General features: G+C 43.9%; 1 protein-coding gene and 1 long non-coding RNA gene across 25 annotated transcripts in view; one reads left to right on the top strand and one right to left on the bottom strand.

Annotated features, from left to right (window-relative positions):
- Positions 1-468: 468 nt before the first annotated feature.
- On the top strand, positions 469-21,292 carry LOC117048495. The gene is made up of 3 exons (XR_004426850.1): positions 469-710; positions 3,333-3,427; positions 20,819-21,292. It is a non-coding gene; the product is annotated as an uncharacterized LOC117048495 (long non-coding RNA).
- The window catches only part of PTPRF (protein tyrosine phosphatase receptor type F), a 470,302-nt gene continuing 457,813 nt past the window's right edge, over positions 11,480-23,968 (bottom strand). For all 24 annotated transcript variants that reach the window (XM_033152392.1, XM_033152376.1, XM_033152394.1 and 21 more), the window contains 8 exons: positions 23,042-23,196; positions 21,291-21,576; positions 19,224-19,402; positions 16,353-16,479; positions 15,322-15,447; positions 14,783-14,937; positions 14,347-14,482; positions 11,480-13,028 (listed from right to left, as the gene is read on the bottom strand). In XM_033152392.1, the coding sequence (XP_033008283.1) occupies positions 12,960-13,028; positions 14,347-14,482; positions 14,783-14,937; positions 15,322-15,447; positions 16,353-16,479; positions 19,224-19,402; positions 21,291-21,576; positions 23,042-23,196 (1,233 nt within the window). In that variant the 3' untranslated portion in view covers positions 11,480-12,959. The remainder of the gene's footprint in view (positions 13,029-14,346; positions 14,483-14,782; positions 14,938-15,321; positions 15,448-16,352; positions 16,480-19,223; positions 19,403-21,290; positions 21,577-23,041; positions 23,197-23,968) is intronic.

The following is a 23,968-nucleotide window of genomic DNA, read 5'->3' on the forward strand; positions in this document are numbered from 1 at the left end:
TTAGGTCACTGCATTCAAAATGGTGGTAGTGAGCTTGAAATCTGGCATGTTCATTAGACTTTCTTGTGGTTCACACCATTTATTGTTCATTACATTAATGTATGCCCCACTCTTCCTCTCTTCAATAGTTTTTTTTAGACAGGCTGTCACTGTGCACTGAGTAAATAGAGGAGAAAGGTTTGAAATGGATTCAGCTAACCAGCAGTGGATCTTCTCATTCTGACCTGATCACTCCAGGATGGGCTATCTGACTGAAGAACAGTCATTTATAGATAAGACTAGTGGTAGATAGAAGAATTTCAGTTTCATGGCTGGATAGTGGATTTTCACCACCCCTAAGCAATTTTCTACTTGCCAAAAATAATTAGCATGTTAGTAATCTCCTGCTGTACTAAGCCAGTCATTAAAGCAACAGAAGAAGGATGTATGTACAGCTTTTCTGGAAGCATTGATGGCTTGCCCTACACTTCAGGACTAAAAACAAGCATTTAGAAAATAGGCCCCAAGACTGTGGGTCCATTATTTCCTCTACACATTTTAATTTATTTACTTACTTATTTATCTATATTCCTTTCAGGTGTATGCAAAATATGAAAATGAAAGGAAATTGTTCAGACCTGGGGAGTAATAAGCTTATTCTAATTATTCTCCCTGCATCTGGGCAGAACAAAATCTAGCATCCACTGAGCCCCACTGGGACCAATTTGCAGGTGAGGTAAAATGCCTCCTCTCACAGCTGCTTGCCTTACCTGAGCAGACATAAAGTGGGAATTAGCAAAAAAAATGGAGAACAGCTAAACTCCTGAGAAATAAGAAGTGGACATATGGAATATGGAAGCTAAATTTGGTTATCAAGAGCTCAGAGTTACTTATTTTGTCACCAAATCTCATCTTCCTCAGTTTAATTCTACCAGACAGGCAGTCAGGTATCCTAGTATATTCTAATGTCAAACTCAGTGTAGACTCTTATGTAGCCAGAACAGCACCATCCACACACAGGAGGGAAGTATCAGCAGGCTCAGAGAAACCACAAGGTTTTCAGAGATTATTATTTTTTAAACAAGTAAACCCCCCCGTAAGAAGTGGGGGAGAGCTCAGGGGCCAGGCGACAGAAGGATAATTTCCTGAGATTTTTAATAAATGGAAAACTGGAGAGGGGCTGACTAGAATCCAGACAGATGCACTCCACACTGCAGTTTTGTTGCAGGTCCCAATTGTAGATACACATTATCACACGTCTAGTATGGCAAATAATTTATAATAGCTGTCCCATATACAGTGGTACCTCGGGTTACATATGCTTCAGGTTACATACGCTTCAGGTTACAGACTCCGCTAACCCGGAAATAATGCTTCAGGTTAAGAACTTTGCTTCAGGATAAGAACAGAAATCGTGCTCTGGTGGCGCAGCGGCAGCGAGAGGTCCCATTAGCTAAAGTGGTGCTTCAGGTTAAGAACAGTTTCAGGTTAAGAACGGACCTCCGGAACAGATTAAGTACGTAACCAGAGGTACCACTGTATCATCACAGCAGTTCTTTGAAGTAGGTCATGATTAACTTACGGTAGCTTTACAGATGGGTAGAAATGTAGTGTTGGAGGATACCTAGTGTACATAGTTGATAGGAAAACCTTGTCTGTCCATGCGCATCAGACAGCCTGCAGCTAATAAATGGCCAACTCTCTGTTCAATAGGGTTGCCTGATCTCAATCTGGAGAATATAGTAAAATGCATCTTAGGCACATTTACCTTGTGCGATTTCAACTATATGCAGTTGAAGGCAGGCTGGTTGAAATTGCGCAAGTTAAATTCAAGCAAGGTAGAGATCTTAAAAGCTCTCTTTGCACCAGGTCCACTTAAGGTTACTGGTACTTGGTGGATAAAGAGTTTTTAAACTCTCTGCCTTGCTTGGGAGGCAAGGCCTTTTCAGCATGCCTGCTTTGGGATGTGCATACAAGAGCTCATGGGAATTCAGATGGGCCTGTGAGATCTTGCGTGAGCATCCTAGAGCCATCTGAGTTTGCGTGCGAACTCACACAAGCATTGCACAGCTGGCCTTTCCTCACAAGCAAGGCAGAGAGCTCAAAAGCTCTTTATGTGCCAGGTAACCCAAGTGGAACCTTTGCATAACGAGCTCTTAAGCTCTTTGCCTTGCTTGGGGGGGGGGCAAGGCCTGCTCAGTACACCAGCTCTGGGATGCTTGTATGAGCTCAGAACAAGCTAATGGACAGGCTTGCTCTTAAGATTCTATAAATATTAAAGATACAGTAACACACATCATCACAGGGTGTGTGTGCAAGGGGAGCTGTGGAATAGGAGAGAGGAGGATGCGGTGTGGGGTGGTCTGTGTGCAAGGGAGAGTTTGAAAAGGACAAAGGAATAGTTAGGAGAAATGGGTGATTAATTAAACAGAATTAAATAAATACACACACAGACACTTGTAGTTATTGAAAACTGTAGATGGCAAGCATAATCTTAGGGCACATTTTCTGTTTTCTGTCTGACAGGAGAGAATGTCTCTTCTAAAATGATGTCATGCATCTAAAAAAGTAGGTGGGTTTGCTTCAGAACTATTGTTTTTACTCATATACAAATATAACAGATGAGCTGACAAAACATGAGATTAATTATTTAACTGAGTGAGCCGTACCAATAAACTCACAATTTTCAGATGCTTGCTCTCTTAACAAAATCATCCAAGCTGCAGTCTTCTGCACATTTACCAAGGAATCAGCTCTATTGAATAAACATATGATTGCACTGTCAGTTAATAGGTTTTGCTTTTGGAACTAATAGTACATCTATGTGTAAATGTAACACTAGAACAGCTAAACAGAAAGGCACCACATCCAATTTTCCATACCAGGAGGTGGCTTTTCAGTGAGGTAGCTTGGAACAGTTTCAGAACAGTGCCACTTTGCATATACAAATCATGCTCGCTAATAGCTAATCTCTCAGTGCACGAGCCAAACTGGAAGAGAGAACTGATAATGCTTAGCTAGGGGTTTGAACATGCTCACACTTCCACTTGCTGCCTTTGCTGCTGCAAATGATAAGATTTTTTAAAGGCTGCATTTAACTGTTTTGGTAATTGTTTCACTTTAATCACATTATATATTAATATTGTATTCTTTGTTCTGTAAGCTGCACAGAGAATGTACGTTGATGGGTGGTCATAAAAATAAGTTTGCTAAATAGAGAGAAACCTATTGAATATTGGGTGGTGACTTTTGATAACACAAGCAATAGCTAAAGCACTGTCTTCTAGAATCCTGCTGAGACTAAGGCAGCTGCTTTTCCACCTGCAGTAACATTGCTTCTTGTTTCACTGCAGCCCCAGCAGGTGTATCCAATTGGTATAAATTAGCTATGGCATAACAGTAGACCTTTGCTTGATACAGCAGGAGTTCTGAAGCTGAGGTTTGCAAGGTAAGTGCTGCTTTTTCCTTGTTCTACTCCCTGTGGCTTTTGAATTTAGTCACCTATAGGAAACCATCTGAAGCAATGCATACCATGTGGGTTCTCATAATAGTCAGTAGTGAGCAGGCTGCAGAGAGGGATGAGCCAGGGCATACAGCTCAAGTCATGAAAGACTCCTTGTATTTCAAGGGTAAATACCTGTATGAACCACAGAGGTTTGTTTGTTCACACTTCTTGCATCAGCTGAAGTGTAGAATGGATATATAGTATATAGTTGTGATAAGTTTTTCTCAAATCTTGTTATTATCCTGTTTTGTCTTGGACTTCACACATGTATAACACTTAACAGACCTCTCATCAACTTGTCAGGCTGTGCAGTCTTAATAGTCTACTTGACTGCAGCATATCTACACCTGAAAGACAGTTGACAATGGTCCCCCCATCCTGGTCCTCGGTTAGAGAAAGCATAAAACCCCCTCATCCTTAATGAGATGGAGAGTGGGCGGATACAGACTCTTCGCTTCTGAATTGCCATACAGTTATTACTACAACAGATGTACAGCACAAGAGGCATGTTTTTTTAAATGCTATACTGAACATTTAAGTTGCACAGAGGGAAGGAAAAAGGTCAGAGGTTAGTGATGGCAGTGGAGGAGGAGATAGTATGAGGCTGTACTGATTCTAATTTAAGAGACTGGTGCTGAAGAGGGAGAAGGAATTGTACTACAGTATTGTCATCTGTGATTTATTGAGCCAGGTTTCTGAAATGATAAGTGTGAATGGGGGCTTTATTTGAATACAAATAGCAGATCAAGACCATGATCTGGATTGGAACCATCCTGGCAGGCGGCCTGTTAATTATTCTTTAAAGGGGGGGAAGGGGGGAAATGTATTGGATTGTATCGTTTGACAATTTGTATGGATTGAAAATTTTCTCAAAAAAATAAGAACATTAACACATCTGCTAATATTGTAAATGGTACTGCATTTAGTTTGGCCCTTAAGATGATTTTGGATGGATATTAGTCTTAGTTTAGTAGCTCTATGAAGTTAGGACAACAAAATGTTAATCCATGTTTGAAAGTGTGACAGCTCTTTGTATAAGTTGCTGGAAGCATACAGCAGCAGAAGTCTTTGTGCTTTGCTTGTGGGCTTTCTGGAGACTATTGGCTGGCATCTGTTGGAAGAAACAGGGTGCTGGACTGGATAGACTTTTGGTTTAATCCTGCAGAGATCTTAGGTTCTTATGAAACAGTGAGCAGTGTTCCTCACTACTGTCTCTTTTCCTTCCTACTCGTTCTGCAATGCAAACTAAGATAACATAAATAACAGCTAAAATGCAGAAAATGCAGCTCAACATTTTGCATTTTTTGCTGGAAATTGGATCCTGACAACCTGAGCCAGATACTGTTTCTCTCCAGTCTTATTGGAGCTTTGTCCCTGGCTTGAGTGGATGATGTTGCCCTAAGCAGCTATTTGCTAAGTTTTGTTGATGAGATGCCTTGACTGCACATATTATTACACAATGAGTGTACTGAGTAGGGACATTAAATTGCCTTTAATTGGAGCAGCTTGACTTCTGTTCCTTTTGGTTGCTCTGGCAACTAAAGGCAATTGTGTCTATGCCTGATAGTTAATGAGGGGACACTGCTATTCTCAATTCCTGATGAATCATTATAGCACTTCCCCATGTGCCACAAACTTTGGCATGTATCATCTAAAAGCCATTCTTGATTATGATCTACAGTATCAGAATGTTCCCAGCCTTTCCTCCATATTTTCTTGGGGTTATGGATGTGAATTTCACATAAAGACCACATGAGCCTTTATTTAAAACTGTCCCCTTATTCTGCAGCCTTCTCCCTGATCTTCACTTGCTGGCTCCGTCAAGCCTTTTAGAATTTTGATTTCCTCAAAATGTCCTCCAACACCACTGATGCATAGGGTGCATAGATAGAGGTGGGTGAATAGTCCTACAGAGGAAAGGCTGTGTGTGTTCAGTTTGGAAACTGAAATGCTAATACAGAACTCAACTCACAGCCAGCAAATCAGTTTACATGTAGGCTAAACTGTGTTTGAATGCCAGAAAATATTATAGTGGAAGGAAAGACCTGCCTTTCTTGAGCTGGCTAAAGACTGGTTAATTACCCAAAGCCGCTAGAAGATACTGTTCCTGCTAGCTGATGTCTTCACGTATTTCTCCCTTCAAGTAACATTGTTGTTTCCCCTTTACTTTTTAGTTTTAATACAGGGATGGGGGACTTGCCAGCCTCCAGGTGTTTTTGGACAGAGGCAGATTTAGAGGAGTGCAACTGGTTTGGCTGCATTGGGAGTTGAGCCAAGAGGGCACCTCAACACTGACAAACAACAGAAGCTGAGAGGTGGGAGGGGGCACCAAATTTTGATGTCAGAGTTTTAAAGCTCCAAGTCCTCCACTGTTCTGGACTACTATTCCCATCATCCCTGGTCTTGCTTTCTTGGGCTCATGGGTGTTGGATATTTGGAGGGCTACAGGTTCCCCATGCCTGTTTTAAAATAATATATATAAGCTCCCATGAGGCACAGGCCTATGAATAGCCGACGGCCAAGGCAACACAGCACTGGCTGGTTTTAAGACAACTCCTCCTCCTTGCATTGTTTAGAACTAGTAAGTAAGTTAAGAGACACCCCTGAAAAGGAAAGCTGAATATGTCTTTGTTGAACTAAAACCTGGTAAAGGTGTTGGCAGCAGGCTAATGATACATCATTTTTGTGTTTACCTGTTCAAATAGCAGTGATGGCAGGTAAAATTTTGACTTGGCAGAGCTGCAATTTCTAACCATGCTGTTTTCATCACAATAGGCCTTGTACAGCACTTATTTCATACCCTCCAACATGCCCAAGAGGAAAACTGGAACACACATATTTCAGGGCTGCGATCTTGTGAGAGCCAGGTGACTTGAGTAAAAGCACCCCACCCCCAAAATGTGTTTTTTGGGGACACGTGACTCTCATGAGAGCATGGCCCCCAAAAAGGGATGTCTCACTTAAATCAGGACAGTTGAAGGGTATGTTATTTAGGAACATGTGCCATTACACATGTGCAAAATGTCACTGTCTCATAATCTCTAGTCCCCTCCCCCTGTCAAGTATTCTTTGCACATCTATGGACAAGGAAAGAGCTTTCATATAAGAAGGCCTAAATATGATTTTCAGAAGATTGTCTCCATACCTTTTATTTAGAAATTAAGCATTAATTAAGATTTTCCTTCTTCCCCACCCAGTTATATAAGAAACAATATGCACCATAAAATAACTATTGCTAGTTCACATTGCTTGTATTGTGGCTATGGGACTTGCACTACATTTTACTGAAAATGAAGCCGTGTATAGGATGGCTAAAGAATTTTGTTTTTCAAACATCAAAGCAAAAATCCAGTATTAAGTATAAAGCATGTTCATGAGTTTACTTGGTTAGAAGATTCTGATTGATCAGTACACAAAGGCTGATTTTTCATCTGATAAAACCAGGCAAGAGAATTTCCAGCTTTACTTGATAATCACTTTTTGGTAGGTTTTGCCCCTAAATTGTGGCAAGTTGGGCACTACTTCTACTTAGTCCTTTTTTGAATCTGCATCACCATAAATAAATAAAAAATCACCTGCTGCCTTTTAATTCTGCTATTTTTCAGGCTTCCTCTTGTGCACTATCCATAGGCATCTCTGCAACTACCTTAGTGCTCATGTCAAAAACAATAGTAGTTGTAGGTCTTGTACTTTTACCTTCTGAAGTCAGGAACATTAGGTTATCCATTTCAAATTATGATCTGTATGGGAAACTGGGTGGAACAAGAGCTTGAAACTGACCTTCCATTCTCCTTCCCCCACCCCTTTTAATATCAGAAGAGCAAGTAGGTTTACTTGCAGAACACCACCACCCCTTTGAATCTAAAATATTAGCTGCAGTCTCCAATTTGAGGCATCAGCAAAGGAGGAAAATTATAATTCTTAGATTACTTGGGTGAGACCTTCCCTGAAATAGTGTGTCCAGTATAGGTCACTCTGTTTAAGAAAGACTGTTTTTAAATTGGAACAACATTTAGACAATATGCAGCCCCAGTTCTCAACTGCATGCATTCTATGTTACATGAGAAGCTGGAAATGTTGGGCCTGTTTAGCTGATGAAGTAAGAGTCTGAGAAGCACTGATTAATAGTTAACATGAAAGGTACTAGGACTGAAGCCTCGTGATACTCCAACTATTGCTGAACTTCTAGTTCCCATTAGCTCCAGCCAGCGTGGCCAGTGGCCAGGGATGATGGAACTGCAGTTCAACGTCTTTGGGCAGTGGCAGAGCAAGGGGGGGCTGGGACGCCCTGAGTACCGCCGGGAGGGTGACACTTGGGGCGGTACCCCGCCCCTGCAATCGGCGCCGCCAGCACACAGCAACTTTTAAGGCTGCAGCGCATGTGTTTGCGCGCTGCAGCCTTAAAAGTTGCTGCGTTGCCGCACGGAAGGGGTGCTGGCCGCTCGCGCCCGCCATCTTGGGTGGACTGTGCCTGCGCAGTCCACCCGGGATGCTGCACGCGTGCGCTGTGACATCACAGCATGCGCACGGTAGGGGGCGGCGTGCCCCCACTTTGCTGTCCCGGGCGGCAAAGCGGCTTGCTGCGCCCCTGTCTTTGGGGACACAGATCCCCCCCCCATTTGCAAAAGTTTGAAATGTTGTATGTAGCAATAAAAATACAACAACACAAAAGATGACTGCAAAACAAAAGAGCACTTAAGCCAGATAGACCCATATCCTAAGAAAATCCAGGCAGATTTTTAAAAAAGCCTTTACCTGGCAATGAAAAGATAAGAGAGATATCATGTTTCCCCGAAAATAAGACATATCCAAAAAATAAGCCGTAGCAGGATTTCTATGCATTTGTGCAATATAAGCCATACCCCGAAAATAAGACTTAGTGACATGATGCCTCCCTTAAGACGGCCTGGATAGGCGTGGCTATGCAGCGTACTGACACAGAGCGGTTAAAATAAGACATCCCCCGAAAATAAGCCATAGTGTGTTTTCTTGAGGGAAAAAATATATAACACAGTGTCTATATTTTTGGGGAAACACGGTAGCAGTGGGAGGCAGATTCTAAAGGCAAGATGCTGCAAAACAAAAAGTTCATATTCCTGATCACCCTATAGTGGTGCATAAAAGCAGATCATGAAGATCTTAGGGTGAGCAGGCTTGTTTGGCAGCAGGTAGTCCTTGAGATACCTAGGCCCTGTAAGCCATTTAGGCATTTGGAAGTTAAAAGCAGCATCATAAATTGGCTCCAGAAACAGACCTGGGAGCTAAGACCGGAGGGCTATGTTGTGGCTGGCTGTGGTTATTCAGGAAACTAGTCCGTAGCTTCTTAAACACACTCTATTAGACTTATTTCAGGGCTGAAAACAGGTTGTGAGGATTCCAGGTTGAAGGTGGTTGACCTTAATGAGGGGGGTCAACAGTAGAAAATGAAAATCTGCTCTCTTTTTACAGGAACTTTGCCTGTAAATACACATAACAAGAATGCTAGAATAGCTTCCCTACAACTTTTGCAAGTACAAAAAACTTAATTGGTTCAAAACAGTGCTTATATAGGAAAATGTAGACGCTTTATAGGGAGCATGAGTCAAGCTATGTGTGGCTTGGCTCATTTTCTTGAGATTTGCATGGCTTTACTGGAAACTTCCCAAACTGTGCAAAGCATGTTGTTGCCCCTCACCTCTTGTGCTGTTTCCAGATCTTTTAAGTGGGTTGATGCATGTATGAAGGATCTTGACTAAAGGGAGGTGATGATTATCTTAAGGTGCATTTACTGATTCTGTGGGGATAGTAATTCAACTAAATTTATGAACATGACTTGTTAGGTTCATTAATTTCAGTAGGTCTGCTCTGAGTAAAACTTCATTGAACACCACTGATGGCATTTAAATACATGCCCATAAAGTAGCTTCCCAGATCTTTGGCAGTGGAATCTGGAGGAAAGGGAGCGTTAAGTTTGTTTCTCAGGCACCTGTATCACCCCATGAATAATTTTGCACTTAGCATGGTGGATAGTTTCCAAAAAACCATTTAAGTTAGGTTTGTTTCCTTTCTTTCAATGTATATGCTATTCTCTTTCTGTCTGATAGCAAGAGGCAGGCAGTGTATTAGCATTGTGGGAGGGAAGGCAGAAGAGATCTCCCCAAACTCTTTTGTGCCCTGAAAACTTTTGCACAGGTTCTGTAGCTGCAGTTTTGTGTGTAGCTGCCTTACAATAAAGGAAACACAACTTGCTGTGTGGAGCAGCAGTAGCTTTTCCTAGTGCCCCACACTTTCTGAAAATACCTCGTTTGCATAAATGTACTATATGCATCGGGACACGGGTGGTGCTGTGGTCTAAACCCATAAGCCTAGGGATTGCTGATTGGAAGGTCGGCGATTCGAATCCCCACGACAGGGTGAGCTCCTGTTGCTTGGTCCCAGCTCCTGCCAACCTAGCAGTTCGAAAGCACGTCAAAGTGCAAGTAGATAAATAGGTACCACTCCGGTGGGAAGGTAAACAGCGTTTCCATGTGCTGCTCTGGTTTCGCCAGAAGCGGCTTACATCATGCTGGCCACATGACTTGGAAAAACTGTCTGTGGACAAACGTCGGCTCCCTCGGCCAGTAAAGCGAGATGAGCGCCGCAACCCCAGAGTCGTTTGCAACTGGACTTAACTGTCCGGGATCTTTTACCTTTTTACTATGTGCATAGGGTTGTGTGCATGTCTAGAACAATATTAGGATAAAGTTTAGCATGTAAACATGGGGCCAAAATGCAGATTTTTCAAGCTGTTAAGAGATGTTTTGGACAGTAATTCCCTATTTTCTTTTTTAAATAAAGGGTTTGTAAATTTAGCTGGGGGGAGATGTGGTGGCGGCAGCAGCAGCAGCAGCAGAAGGGAGGTAAGAGCGAGGCTCACTTGGGTGATGACTATGTGGGTGGGCAGGCAGTGCAGTCCTGCTTGGCTTTTGTGGAGGGATGCACTGGCAGCGTTTGTGGCTTGCTGGCCCCGGGTGCCAACAACTCATGCTACTGGTGGTATGATGTGGGATGTAATCCACTGGGAGCAGTCTAGCAGAACATTACCTGTTTTGCTAGAGTGGTCAAGCATGGGATGTTGGTCCAGCCAGTCAAACTTCCTGTTCCTCCTGGCCTGGAGCATCCTTCCTTGCATGTGACTAGTAGGTGGGTGTGACCTTTCCAGACCTGGTAAAAGGCCCAATCACACAGCCACCTCCCTCTCTTCAATCTTCTTTTTCATCCCGCAAACTTCCTGATTCACCTGGACTCCCCAGGTTATCTCCCGTATGGGGTAAACCTGTTTGTACATATTTGTAACTTTAAGCCTAAAGCCTGCCTTCAGGGATCACACCGTGCTCTGCTTGATCGTGAGTAAAACCACTTTTTGTTACTTATGAATAAGACTGTGGTGTCTTTATTCTTTTAGGAGGGATCAAAGAGGCCTTACCAGGAATAACAGAACATATCTCAATCTGGGCAAGCCAGATTGAACTGTTTTAAGAGGCTCACACGAGTCTGCAATCAGTTTTCTGCTGCAAAAAGGGAATGCACTCTGCTAAGTGAAGAAACTTGCTAGCACAAGTTAGGAAGGATATTAATAAATCCTCTCCTGCCACCCTCAACATTTCACATATGACACATGTAGTGTATGACAAACATCAGCACTTCCATACTATCCTATCAAGAACGCCACATTCTATTGATACATCATGTAAGTGCTATTGTTTCAGCAGCCAAATTGTCCGTGTGGAAATGATTCATGGCACACCCCTCTTCTATTGAAAGGCAAACAGTTCCAGCCGTTCCTCCTTTTTCTCGTCTGTGAGAGCAGCCAAGCAAGAGCATTTTGCTTTCACAGAATTTTGTTTGAGTTCTGCTTTCCACTACAAGGACAGGTAGAATTCACTCCCACACAGTTATGCTCTTTTGGAGCTCCTGCCAGGGTAACTACAGGTTTATCTGCTAACTGGCAAATAAAACAAGACAGCAAAACGAACATGTAGGAAACCCGATTATTCAAATTTATTAACATCAAGAATTATGCAATGATGCTGTAGATTTTTATTAACAAATAGAAAACAGACTGTATACAACAGTGACCCCTACAGCACTATGCTTTCACAAGGTAAAAATGAATGTTCTCTCCAACATCACCAACCCAGGATTGTTGATTTCAATGTAATTTGGATACATTGGATAATATAGTTAGAGACCTTTCCACCACCTTTATTTATAGAACTATGCACCTGGGAGAAGGCTGTAATCTCCCTGCCTTTAGTGCAAGTGAGAGAGAATAAGGAGTATTAATATATAGTACCGTTAAATTAAGTCCAGTAGTCTTGCCACATTGGTTAATTAGACCATCCTGTCATAGTGAAAAATACAGCATTCTAACGACTTTTAAATGTGGTACAGGATAGCAGAAATTATAGTTACACTCAGCCTCTGAGAACTGAATTCCTTACCTGAAGAATCCCACCCCTCCCTCCCTAATAGCCAAGGCATCCCCATGCCGGGGTTGTTTGTGCAGGAAGGCTTGACTTCCCAGAGTTGTGCTCTTTCACCTTGGAAGGTGCTCCAATGCACTTGGTTGGCCAGTTGCCTAGGCAACAGCACCTCAGGATGCTACTGGAACAGAAAGGACTAAATAAATGTGTCGGTCAGGTCCCTTTTGGGAACTTGGTTTTTGTGTGGCAAGGATGCCACATTTCCACCCATCTTAACAAGAGAATCCCAAGCAGTGGGTCTCTCCCTCAAATGGAAAGTTCATAAGGGATCTGCTGACAAATATGAGGTCACTGGACACATGTCAATAGGACCAAGCATCTAATAGCTGCTGGAGTCCCACCTGACAGACAGGCTTATGAATAAAAGGCTTTAGAAATAAGCATTAAGTTGGCTCCAGCTCTGTGAAATTGAATATTCTACAAAGGACTGAAGAGGGAGTGGAAGGGTCCCAGAGCTGTGAGCCAGCCACTAATATTAACCTGGGGCTGCCCGAAAATGGGCAGCACCACCTTGATTGAGACAACAGAAGAGTAAGGGCAGGGGAAGCAAAAGGAAATTCAAACCCCACCACCTCCATTCTCCTGTTTTGCTTGAGCAAAACATTAAGACTTGCAAAAGAATTTAAAAAAGAAAAGATATAAAAGACTAAGTTTAACTATTTTACATATATAAAAGATCCCATTCCATCCACCCAGTGACTCTCACCATAAATGCTGTCAAGGGGAGGAGGAGGAGTGGAGGCGTTAACAGAAATTCATCTGGAAATTGGAAATGCTAGAAGCTGGTCCCACCTTTGGCGCTGTGGCAATGAACCCAAATACTGTGGTCAGAACTGGTTGGTCATGGGGAGGCTTGATGCTGCAACAACAGCAGCAGCATCTGCACAGAAGGACTAACAAATGGGCGGCTGGCTGGGAAGAACCCGTCTCTGCTCTTGGACATTCCCGCTGCAACTGGCTGAAAGTGCTAGTTACGTTGCATAGTGATCGAAGCTGCCAAGGTACTCCAGTGCAGCCCTGTAGCACAGCTGATACTGGTCCTGGAGAAGAAGGAAAAGAATGGGATAAGCAAAAAGCCTCTAAAGGAGACCACCACTTCTATCACATCATGGTGCAAATACCTGCAAGCGGACTGTGTTTTGCAGCTCTCCTTCACCACCTCACTCTAAAAGAAGCAACTGGCCCGCACCACCCTTGCATCTGATGTGAAGAGGGGCCATTTTGTTTAGATTCACCATGTTACCCAGTTCAAAGTACTAAACAGTAAGCCTAGATTGGGAGTGAAGTTCTAGTTAAACTGCAGGTGGGAGAGCAGCTAGCTGACTGTATGGGAAACCCAAGTACTGAATTTTTAGCAATGTAATTTACTCTCATGGTGCACCTGTAAAATATGTCCTATATAAAAGGGAAGATGAATTATGGATTTCTGCTCTCTGTCTCATGACCCATCCAACCACTGGTTCTGATATCCTTGCACTGCACAAAGAACAGCACAGAATCAAAGGTTGCATTGATCAGGTGAAAGAGAGGCCAATCCAAGCTGCCATCAAGTTAGACCAGAAAACAGTATGGGTTCCTTTTGCACAGTATAACAATGACTACCTTTTGGGATTAACCCAGAGTGGGATTTAACTCATGGTGAGAAATCTTGGCTGGAAGGCGCTCTGATGTGGCTTCATCAGTCTTGACCGATTCAGCTGTCTCACCTTTTAAAAGCCTTTTACAGGCTTCAGAAGATGCTGTTGATACTGGTTGTGCCGGTTATAGCTTAGTGTAATGCTGGTGGTCAACAAAAGAGGTTTAAAGACTGTCTCAAGGCAAATCTTAAAAAATGCATAAACACCAACAATTGGGAAACACTTGCCTGCAAGCACTCCAATTGGAGAACAGCCTTTATAAAAGGTGTCATGGGCTTTGAAGACACTCGAACTCAGGACACAAGGGAGAAACGTGCTAAGAGGAAGGCACGCTTGGCAAATTCACACTGTGATCAACTCCCACCCAGAAACCAATGTCCCCACTGTGGAAGAACGTGTGGATCCAGAATTAGCCTCCACAGTCACTTACAGACTCATTGTTAAAACCGTGTTTGTGGAGGACAATCTTACTCGGCTACGAGTGATCGCCAAAGGAGAAGAAGATTGTATATACCCTATATATCTCATAGAACACATCAACGTGGGAATGGGGGCAAGATTGGTGGCTGCTTGATGTGATTTATATGGAATATGCCTACTTACAGAGAAAGTTACATCCCTTTTCCATACAGAAAGCAAGTGAAAGCAAAGTCTTGGTCCTCCTAAATGCTTGCCCCACCCCAGTCCTCTGTGCAGCAGCAAACATGTAGCTGGGGATTACCTCTGTTTGCACCATGGCTGGTCGTTGTGTCCTCAAGGTCTTCACAGTCTGGAACATGTCAACTACACCCTCATAGCGCATGCGCTCCAGTACAATGCTTAATGTGATGAACACCCCTGTGCGTCCAACCCCCGCACTGCACATAAGGAAGAGAGAAAGAGATTCAGTGAAAGGGAACTGAAGCATCAAAAGATCACAACCAGAAGCTCTCCCAAAAGCTAAAATATCTCTCTGCTAGTGCCACAATGTTTTTGTGTGCTCAAAACTCCAAAGCAGAGATTTTCCCTGCCTTTTACCAAGGAAATGCCTTCTATAGCTAGAAAGGTGAGGCCATTTCTGTAGTAGTAGTCTAGCTTTCCCTGATGACCCCAGCCTCCTCACCACTGGCACACAGCACCTAGCCAGCTTCCATGGACAAACAAACAGCAGAACTTACCTGCAGTGTACAGTGATGGGCCCATCCTGGCCAAACTGCTCCTTGGTTTTATGAACTTGCCCAATGAAGTCAATGAAGCCCTCTCCAGTTTTTGGTACTCCCTGCTCAGGCCAGTCAGTGAACTGGAACTGCCGGATGGTTCTTGACTGTCCATCCTAGTTGTGGTGAAAGGAATATATAGTTACTGCATCCTCTCAAAACATACAGCAGCCTTCATGCTCAGGCCTTTCCTACTTGTGCCTGAAAAGCCTTGATGAGGGGAGGCCCAGCTGACCTAAACAGATTTCTTTTGCCCCTTAGTGACTATTCTGTTTTATATAGCAGGTTGTAGTAGGTATAAACACAGTTGAAATCCATACTTCTGCTTTCCAGCTGTCTCAGCCACTTGACACACAGTAACACCAATGCAGAGGGTGATAAAGCAATGGACAATCATGCATGATGAAGATGAAGCCCTTCTGTGCTGTGCTACTTGCAATTTCTGAGCAGTAATGAGAAATAAATATTGGGGAATGCAGGGTAGGCTGTGTGGTACTCACTCTGGCATCAGTGACCTTGAACTCACGCAGAATGTACTGCGGCATGTTGTATTCAGCCATGGGATCCACCACAAAGTACTGGTACCGAGCAGAACGCTCTGCTGGCCAGTACTGGTGGCATTTCTCCTAAAAAGCAAAGGAAGAGTCAGAATTGTTACAGTCAAAATGTGTCATGTGGCTGAAGCTTGAATATTTTAGAATGAGGTGCTTTTTGACATCTTGTCCTGTTGGGTAGTACAACACCCACAACTCCATGCTCTAATATGCACAGCAAGACACTGATCTGTTTCCTCCCTCCTGCCATGATGTGATTGATTAGGTGCCCCTTGCTCCTGCACGCCTCCATTTCCCATGACTTCCTGATTAGCAATCAGCCTGCTCTTCCATGCCAAGTTACTAGGTAGAAAACATCAGTTCTAGCCCAAATGGCCCTTTTTTGCTGGCTCTGGGCAAAGAAAGAAACCTGAAGCTGATAGCGGGCCAGGGGGATCAAGTACATTGATGGTTGCAGAGGATACTTGTTCACCAGCTGGGTCCCAGCAGAGCTAGTCAGCCATGTAGCTGGAGATGAAAGACTCCTGCAGATTAGCTGCTTATTGAGCATACATTCTGATTTATTTAAATAAAGCTGACGAAGAGGTTATACAATGTTCACTGTTTATTCAGCAATCACCTGATTTGTTAGTGGGGAGGTTATATGACTTCATGTCAATCAGTTGTTATATTTCTGGTGCATTTTCCCATCACCGCAAAAAAAGTCATTTTTGTTGTTGTGCAAGAGCTTTAATTCACTTCAATAGCACAAACCTAAATTTACTCTTATGCAACTGAATCCCTCCCACAAAACAGTTACAGTCTGAAGAAGACTTCGGTGCAATGAGCTTCACCTTTAGCAGTGACTGCAGTCCCCTCTAGCATTAGGAGAATGAAAGCAAAATATTTGCTCCCAAGACTGGGCCGTACACCTGGAATCTCACTGGAGAAACAGCCCCAGAATCGACTTCACTTGGTAGTTGAGGGTGCTAGCTTACCCGCCCCATCTCTCTCAATTTGGTCAGCATCACCACAATGGTAGAGTTGTGCTCCCACAGCATCCGCCAGAAATCCTCTGTAGTTTCAGCAAGGGGTCCCTGTGTGGCGATGTAGGCCTTTTGCTGCCTGCAAGGTATCAAACATTTCAGAGTGGTAGATGACTGACACTTCTGGGATGGAAAGGAGATGCTTAGCAGTTAGGTCTAGAGAACTAGACAAAGGGCTTGCTGGGGGAGGAGAGAAGGACTTGTGCCACACATCTGGATCTCTGATAGCATCTAGCTGCTTCCTTCTGCAGTCCTTGACCACAACCACCTGTTCCACTATGAGATCAATAGGGCTGCTATTAACACAAAGGCACTAAGAAATTAGCCAAGGTTACCCAATGTGAGAAGAGGCATATTATATAATTTGGAGTAACTAATGCTATTACACCAGTTGGATCTTCTAAAATGCACATGTGGGGTGAAATATAATACCATATTAGTGCTACAACAATTATAAGCTTTTTGTAAAATTGTGTGAGTTCCTTTGAGGCGTGCAGGAAACACTGGTATAGGATGCGTGTTGTATATGACCCCAAAGGGTGGAATTTCTGCCACTGCAAAACTCTAGCTACATTGCTGACTTCACATAAATTAGACAGCAGTGAGCAAATACATACACAGATCCCAACAGATGCTACCAGTGAAGACAGTGAATCCTGTTTCCACAGTGATATGTAGGAAAATAAGTCAGAAAATTGTAAAGAGAATCTGTGACATCTGTATTCTACCACTATGGGGCACTACTGATCCTTGAATATAGTCTTATACTCTTGGCCTTATCCACTCTCATTTAATCTCTCCACTGGTGCTAAAAATTAATGAATCTGTTGTAGGACAGCTGTAATGTGTGGGACAGAGATGGAAGCTGTTCCAAGGTGGATTTATAAGACATCATAAAAGGCAGGAGTGGGGTGGGGGAGGTGAGGTGGCAGAAACAAAGGCGCTAATAAAGATGCAGCTTCAGAGCAGTCTCTAGCTCCTTGGGCCAATTGATCTCTTTAGATAAAGTGGAGAACGATTGCTCACTTCAAAGGGAAGGACGGGAAGAGATAAACAGGAGCCTGCAGGGACGGTTTAGGTAGGACATGAAATGCTACCACCTGCTGCTTTGGCACACATTTTTGCCAGCACCCCCCTCCCAACCTTAGCAGCTCCCTTGCAGCACCAGACACATGGAGGTGGCGGCTCTAACACACTCTGGGCACTTGAAATCTGAAGCAGATAAGTGGCCAGAACCTCATCTGCTCTTCTGTTTTCAGCACAGCAGCCTAGAGGCCTGGCATCAGGCTCTCTTCTGTTTTGCACTGAAAAGCCTCCCCATGTTGCTGGACCTCTGCCACTCACATGCTCTCCCAAGATATCTTTTGCACTAACAATTCACAGCTGTTTTTGCAGCCTCATGGGGTGTCTTGGAGATGGGGGCAGGGAGTAAGTTATAGGACAATCCTTCCTTTTGCCCCCACGCAGAGGGTGCAGCCCTTCTCAAGGATCCCCAAGTCCATTTTGGAGGCAGATTTGCTCTTCCCCTGTATAAGACTGTTTCTTTGCTTTTGTTATAAGAATTTTAAGGTCATATATAAAAAAGTAAATGTTCATAACTGTATATATAAACCACATGTCTGAAACCCCACAGATTAGGTCCTGAATGAATTGACCTCAATATTTCTCTGAAAGGTCAAAGTGGGAAATCTCCCCATTGTCTTTTTCCTCACAAATCCTGTCTTAAGGACAAATTCAAGATATGAACAGGGTGTGAGCCTGTGACCTAGATTCAGGAATTAAGTAGTTATAATAACAAAAGAGTAGGCAAAACCCAGATAATGCAAACAGGTAACTTGCCAGACAGGAGATAAACAACGCACTCAGATTTCTGTTGGAGACCGCCTTTTTGTGATGTAGGTATGATGTATCTGAGGGATGGTCTTGGACTCCATGGCGGGCAATTTAAAATGTCTATATAAGGGCTCTGGGTCCTTCTCCAGACTCCTGGGGGGGGGGAGCACCCTGTTGCAACAGCTTTTAATAAATATAAGGCTTAACTAGCCGCCTTGCTTTCCGTTAGAACTCTGGTCTGGTCTCTGTCATTTCTGCGCAGGCAGGGGTTTCAAAATAACTTCCTGCCCAGGTTCAGGATTTCACCCAGAATCGGACCCTTTACCGGGATAATTCTCTAAAATTCTTACAACACTTTCAAGTGACAGGATGCATTTCAGTTGCTGGTATTGCAGCACTGAGAACAACTGTGCAAGACAATCCCATTGTAGGAGGTGAACTGTACAGTTGGTTACCAGCAGTATCTCGGCTAATGAAAAGCTGAGGATGCAGGAGCCAGTACCTGTCACCCCCAGGCTAATAAAGCCTGAGAGGAAAAAGGTAACTTCTATCAGGATCCCAGGCTCTGGGGAATAGGCAGCTTGAAAAAGCCCCATGTTTGCTAATGAAAGGCTACTGTCTGTGCTCTTATTGAAAGACAGAGCTGTCCAGCTTATATTCAAATTTAAAAGTAATTTATATATGAATATATTTATAACTAAATATTGAACATAGCTATTTTAGTAATTTATTAGATTTCAGATGATAATTCTAAGATGCCTGTTTAAGGATGTAAGCTTCAGTTTAAAATTATTTTAAGATATTAATGAAATGTTGAAATATTCATATAAGCATAAATAGGATGTGGTGAATGTTATGATTTCTACTGATACCGTATAATAGCATCATTTTTTTTTAAATGAAAAGTAAAGAAAAAAGCGCACAGGGAAGCAGCAGCACAGCAACATCACAGGAGGAGAGTTTAGACTCTGTTTAGAATGACTACATTACCTATAGCCATCTACAAAGCTAGCATTGATGTAATCTGAGCCCTCGACGCCTCGGATTGGCTGCAGGCAAACCCGTGTCAGCTCATAGGGCATAATATTCACCAGGCGGTTTTTGAATTTGTTGCAGGGGAGGTTGGCACTGATGAATCGTGAGGTATGTGCTTTAGAGTTGGCGAGGAGCTGTTAGGGGAAAAGTACAGATTAGAGGGGGACAGGGACACATAGAAGAAGTAACTACTCTGGGAGGAGCAGCTCCCATAAGATGTACACACATTTATTCACTCTGCTACATAGAATAATGACTGAGGTAACAAAAGATGCAGGAAGCTGGGCTAAAGCAGCCCCTCTGCCCAACTGAAATATAGGGGGCATGAGAACTTAGAAATCTGTTTTGTTCCATGTAACTCACTTTCCACTCCTTTCCCCCTTAATTCTTACTGCAGCTCTACCCATCCACTTCTTTCACTCTGTGGCTCCTGCTCTGATGTATGGCATGGCACATAAAACCAAGTTGCTTTCAGAAACAGGGCTGCAATCTGAGCTGCTGACATCTGTTGAGGTCTGCTACTGACTGCCAGAGGCCTGTTGTTCCTCCTCATTATCACTGCCTACTTGCCTCCACTTTCCAGGCAATAAGCATCAGCAGTAAGAAGCAGACGCTGCCACCTGCTTCCTTGTCTGCCTTTCCCTCTGGTTGGCACTGGGAGCAGGCCAGGCCTAGTTCCCACTACCACTGAGTGACAGCTGTTCACTCTCCTCACCAGTATCAATTCAACCAGTCTCCTCTATCATCTCTCTTGGGAGTGGTGGTGGCTGCAAGGAAGAGCAGCATCCACTGCCACCTGCTTACCCCTTGGCTCTTCTGGAGTGAGTAAGCAAGCGGCAGTAACTCCTCCTCTCCTCATTGCGAGGCTGTTACCACTCTGCTCACTCACCCGCAGAGGACAGCAAGCCAGTGGTGGGCAAAGCAAGCCATCTAGCAAGTAGTGACAGCAGCTGCTCTTGCTTGCTGCCATTACCTCTCTCATGTTCATTGAGCAGTGATGTCAGAATCCAGGAGGAGCAGCATGGCACCCCCCCCACTTGTTCGCTTGTCCTTTGGGGAAGTATTAGGGATTGGGAATAGGTGCAGGTGGAGGTGAGAGTCTTGTCCAATCCCAACCCCAAAAAACCCTCCAGTGTGAGCAGTGTTCAGAGCAAAGAGGCAATGCTGTTTTGCTTTGTGCTGTTTCCACAGCAAGTCAATATTTTGACTCCATGGCTGCTGTTTTGCAAAAGGCTATTCCCAGGGTAGAGCAGGGCTTCCACAGTCTGTTTCACACTCTACATGCTTCACTGCTTCCCCACAGGAACTATCCCCCCCTCCGCCTTTGCTGTACAAATGCACATCTTTGGAGAATGTGGGCATTAGCAAAAATTGCAGCCTGTATCAAGGCTGTAAGAAAAAATTGGTGTGAAGCCGACACAAGTGTGGGTGTTGGTGCTGGCAAGCAAAGACAATTGTGACAACCAGGGGACTTTACTTCCTTAAATTGCACCAGGCAATATGCCAGCTAAGCCTGACAGTGGCCCTCCCTCTCTCCTCCTCCATACTAGGGAGAAGTACAAGTGGAGCAAGGCAGGGGGCACTGGAGCTGTTGACATCTCAAGTATTTAAACTAGAAGCATTTCCAGCGAAGTTGTTCATAGTGACATCAATTACCACTAATGCCCAATCTGCATCTGATTTTGGATGCAGCTCCAGCCACTCTGCAAAGCAATGTTGCTGAGAACTTCATATCAATCTGCTTTTTTATATCCTTGCCAGAAGCTGCCATTCTAGGAGGGAAATGTCGAGGACACTCAGTCTGCAATGCAAATATATATTTAATCACTTCCTACCTGGTTTAGAAATTTACAAAAGAATCATTATCCCTAGAAAATCTCCCTTCAACCCAGGAATCGACTCCTCATAGTTGCTCACAGATCTGTGGGGGATGACAGGCAGGGGTGCCAGTTCCAGCTGAGCAGCCCCTTGATCACTCTGTGAGTTGACACGTGGAAAAATTGTAAATGCTCTTCTGCTCACCTTAAACTCCAGTTCCATTGCTGTGACACTCTCACCCGGAGGTACCTGACTCAGCTTCTGGATGTGAGCAAAGAGGTTGCGTGCAGGCACCTCAGTGTTTCCACAGGTGGCTGCTTCAAGCAAGGCCTCGTGGATGAAGATATACTGATCCTCAGTTTGCACCATATAGTTTCTTTGTGAGCGCATGCAAGTCACATGCCCATAGATGTCCACTGTCTTCTCATGCTTCATCCTCTCAAGCATGGCGTCGATTACAATGAAGCAGCCTGTCCTGCCCACACCGGCACTGTAAAAGCATGGCACAGAACATGAAATAGTACTTCCTTCAGAGTCAGTTCTAAGCCTTTACCAAGCCCAGCCCCAACCCACCGCATACTGAAGGGACTGATAATCCTCAAGTTCACACTTTCTCAGAAGAACCCTCAGAGAGGCAGGTTGACGCACCTGAATAGAGCAAATGGAATGAGGATTGTGCACTATGGTCTCTCTGCCCCCACCCTTTGCACACTTCTGAGCAATGTTCTTTCTTACAAAACCAACAAACCCAAATCTTCCTTGATGGAGGCAGGGCTGAGCTTTTTGAAGTGTATAACTTGGTCCTGCTCCCAGTGCACAAACCAGCACAACCAAAAACATGCTAACAAACAAATGTGATTTCTGACAGCTAAGAATTCTACGGCAGGACATCTCCTTGCCGCTGCTCATGTCAAATTCCTAACAGGGTTTTAATAGGGAGAGAGCGTGTGTTAATTATACACCACTCCCATCTGAACCAGAGCATGAAGGGAGAGCATTAAATACCGTTTCTAAGGAGTTCGTGAGAGCTGCAGTGATGAAGTGGTTTGTTCAGTAATAGTTCCCACTCAGCTACAAGAGATAAATCACTGGCCAGATAAGATGCTGATTCCTAGTGAACTAATGTTTGTGGCTGAAGCAGTCATTTCTTTCCACCCTGAAGTGCAGCAAGAGATTCTATGAGTGCACATGCAGATGGTGTGTCATGCTCTGTAAATAGATGGCATGTGTATGTTTGTGCAGAATGGTGTCCCATACGTTTTCGTGTTGTGAATGCATGTAATTGTTAGCAGCATATGAATGTTTGAGCAGCAAGTTTAGATTAGGCACAACAGTTTCCTGAATTGTGTATGCATGGTGCTGGGATATTTCATCTTGCTGTGTGGTTCAGTTAAGATATTCTACCTTGAAGGTTCATTTTAATATGTTGTAGCTAGCCTAAGCCTTCAGGTACAGGGGGAAAATAGAAGCAAGTCAATAACAGAGTAATAATTGCACATTTTATGGATGCTAAAGTATGCTTGCATTTTATGTGAGATGGATTTGTGGGTTTCTGTCATCAATATTATTGCCATTGGTTGTTGTGAGGATAAAATGGAGAGAGGAAAAACCATGTACCCCACCTTGAGCTCCTTGGAGGAAAAGGTAGGATAGAAATGCAATAAAATAAATATATAATAAATATCCAGAATTCCCCTCTGAAATGTTGCTTCTCATATTGTTTTAATTTTTAAAATATTGTTGTTGCTTCTCAGGTAAAAATGGTGAATTACGTGTTGCGATGATGGGCACTGACTGCAAAGCGCTGCTTATGCTAGCAGAGGGCTATAATGCTGATTTCATTGCTCTTGCAGCAGCAGCAGCACCAGGCTGACTGTAAATCCCAACAGGTGCACCCCTGCCAAAATACAGAGACTGGCAGGCCCTTCCCATCCCTTTATACTGCTAGTCCTTACCTGCAATGTACAACCACTGGCCCAGCATCAGGGGGGTTGCAGGCTTTCACTCTTCTCAGGAAGGCTAAGATTGGGGTAGGGTACTCCGGCACCCCATGGTCAGGCCAAGCCATAAACTGGAACTGCCGCAGCTCCCGCTTTTCACTGGACCCATTCTATGGAAGAAGCCAAAATATGCCAGCTAGTGGTGGTGCAGTGGACAGTGGGCTTATTTCTCTGGTTTAGAAATCCCATGCCTTCCGACACTTCATGGCACACCAGGGATGGGAAACCCTTTGTTTCAGCCCAAGGCTGCACTACCTCATGGCCACAGCCCTATGGTGGGTGGGCCAAAACAGAGGGATGGATGACAAAAGCTCTCTTCAATTGTTTAAAATCTGGTAAAATTACAATTAGTCTTTTTTGGGTGGGGAAACAACAGGGATAAGTGTGCTACATTAGCCCCTTCAGCATTTTGCTTCCCAACTTGTGGAATAGGACTGTGTGAAGTAAGTAGCCTTTTGTGACGGTAGATGCTCCCTGCATGTTGTACAGCCACAGTCTGAACATCTGGAGAGGACTATACTCTCAAATGTTCACACACACAGCAGATACACACCACTGTCCTACATGGCACACACAGATGTTAATTCTCACCTCCCCCCTACAAGTAATTAGGCTTGGGGGGAAAGCCTAATTCCCAGAGAGGAAAGAGGCAACCTTTATGGTGATTGCAGATTGGGAGGGGGCAGTTAATTCTTCCCTCCCCAGCCACAACCTCAACAAAGATTTCTCTTGGAAACAGCCTCTCTCATTTGAGCCAATAGAAGGCTGTTTTCTGTGGGGAGGGGGAAACTTTGGGTGGTGGTGCCTTAGTACATGGGAAAGGGAGGTTTAATTATTTCCTCTCTAACTCTGCACACTCATGCCCCCCCCCATTAAGGCTTC

This window comes from Lacerta agilis, chromosome 6, assembly GCF_009819535.1.
Source record: "Lacerta agilis isolate rLacAgi1 chromosome 6, rLacAgi1.pri, whole genome shotgun sequence".
NCBI classification, from domain to species: Eukaryota; Metazoa; Chordata; class Lepidosauria; order Squamata; family Lacertidae; genus Lacerta; species Lacerta agilis.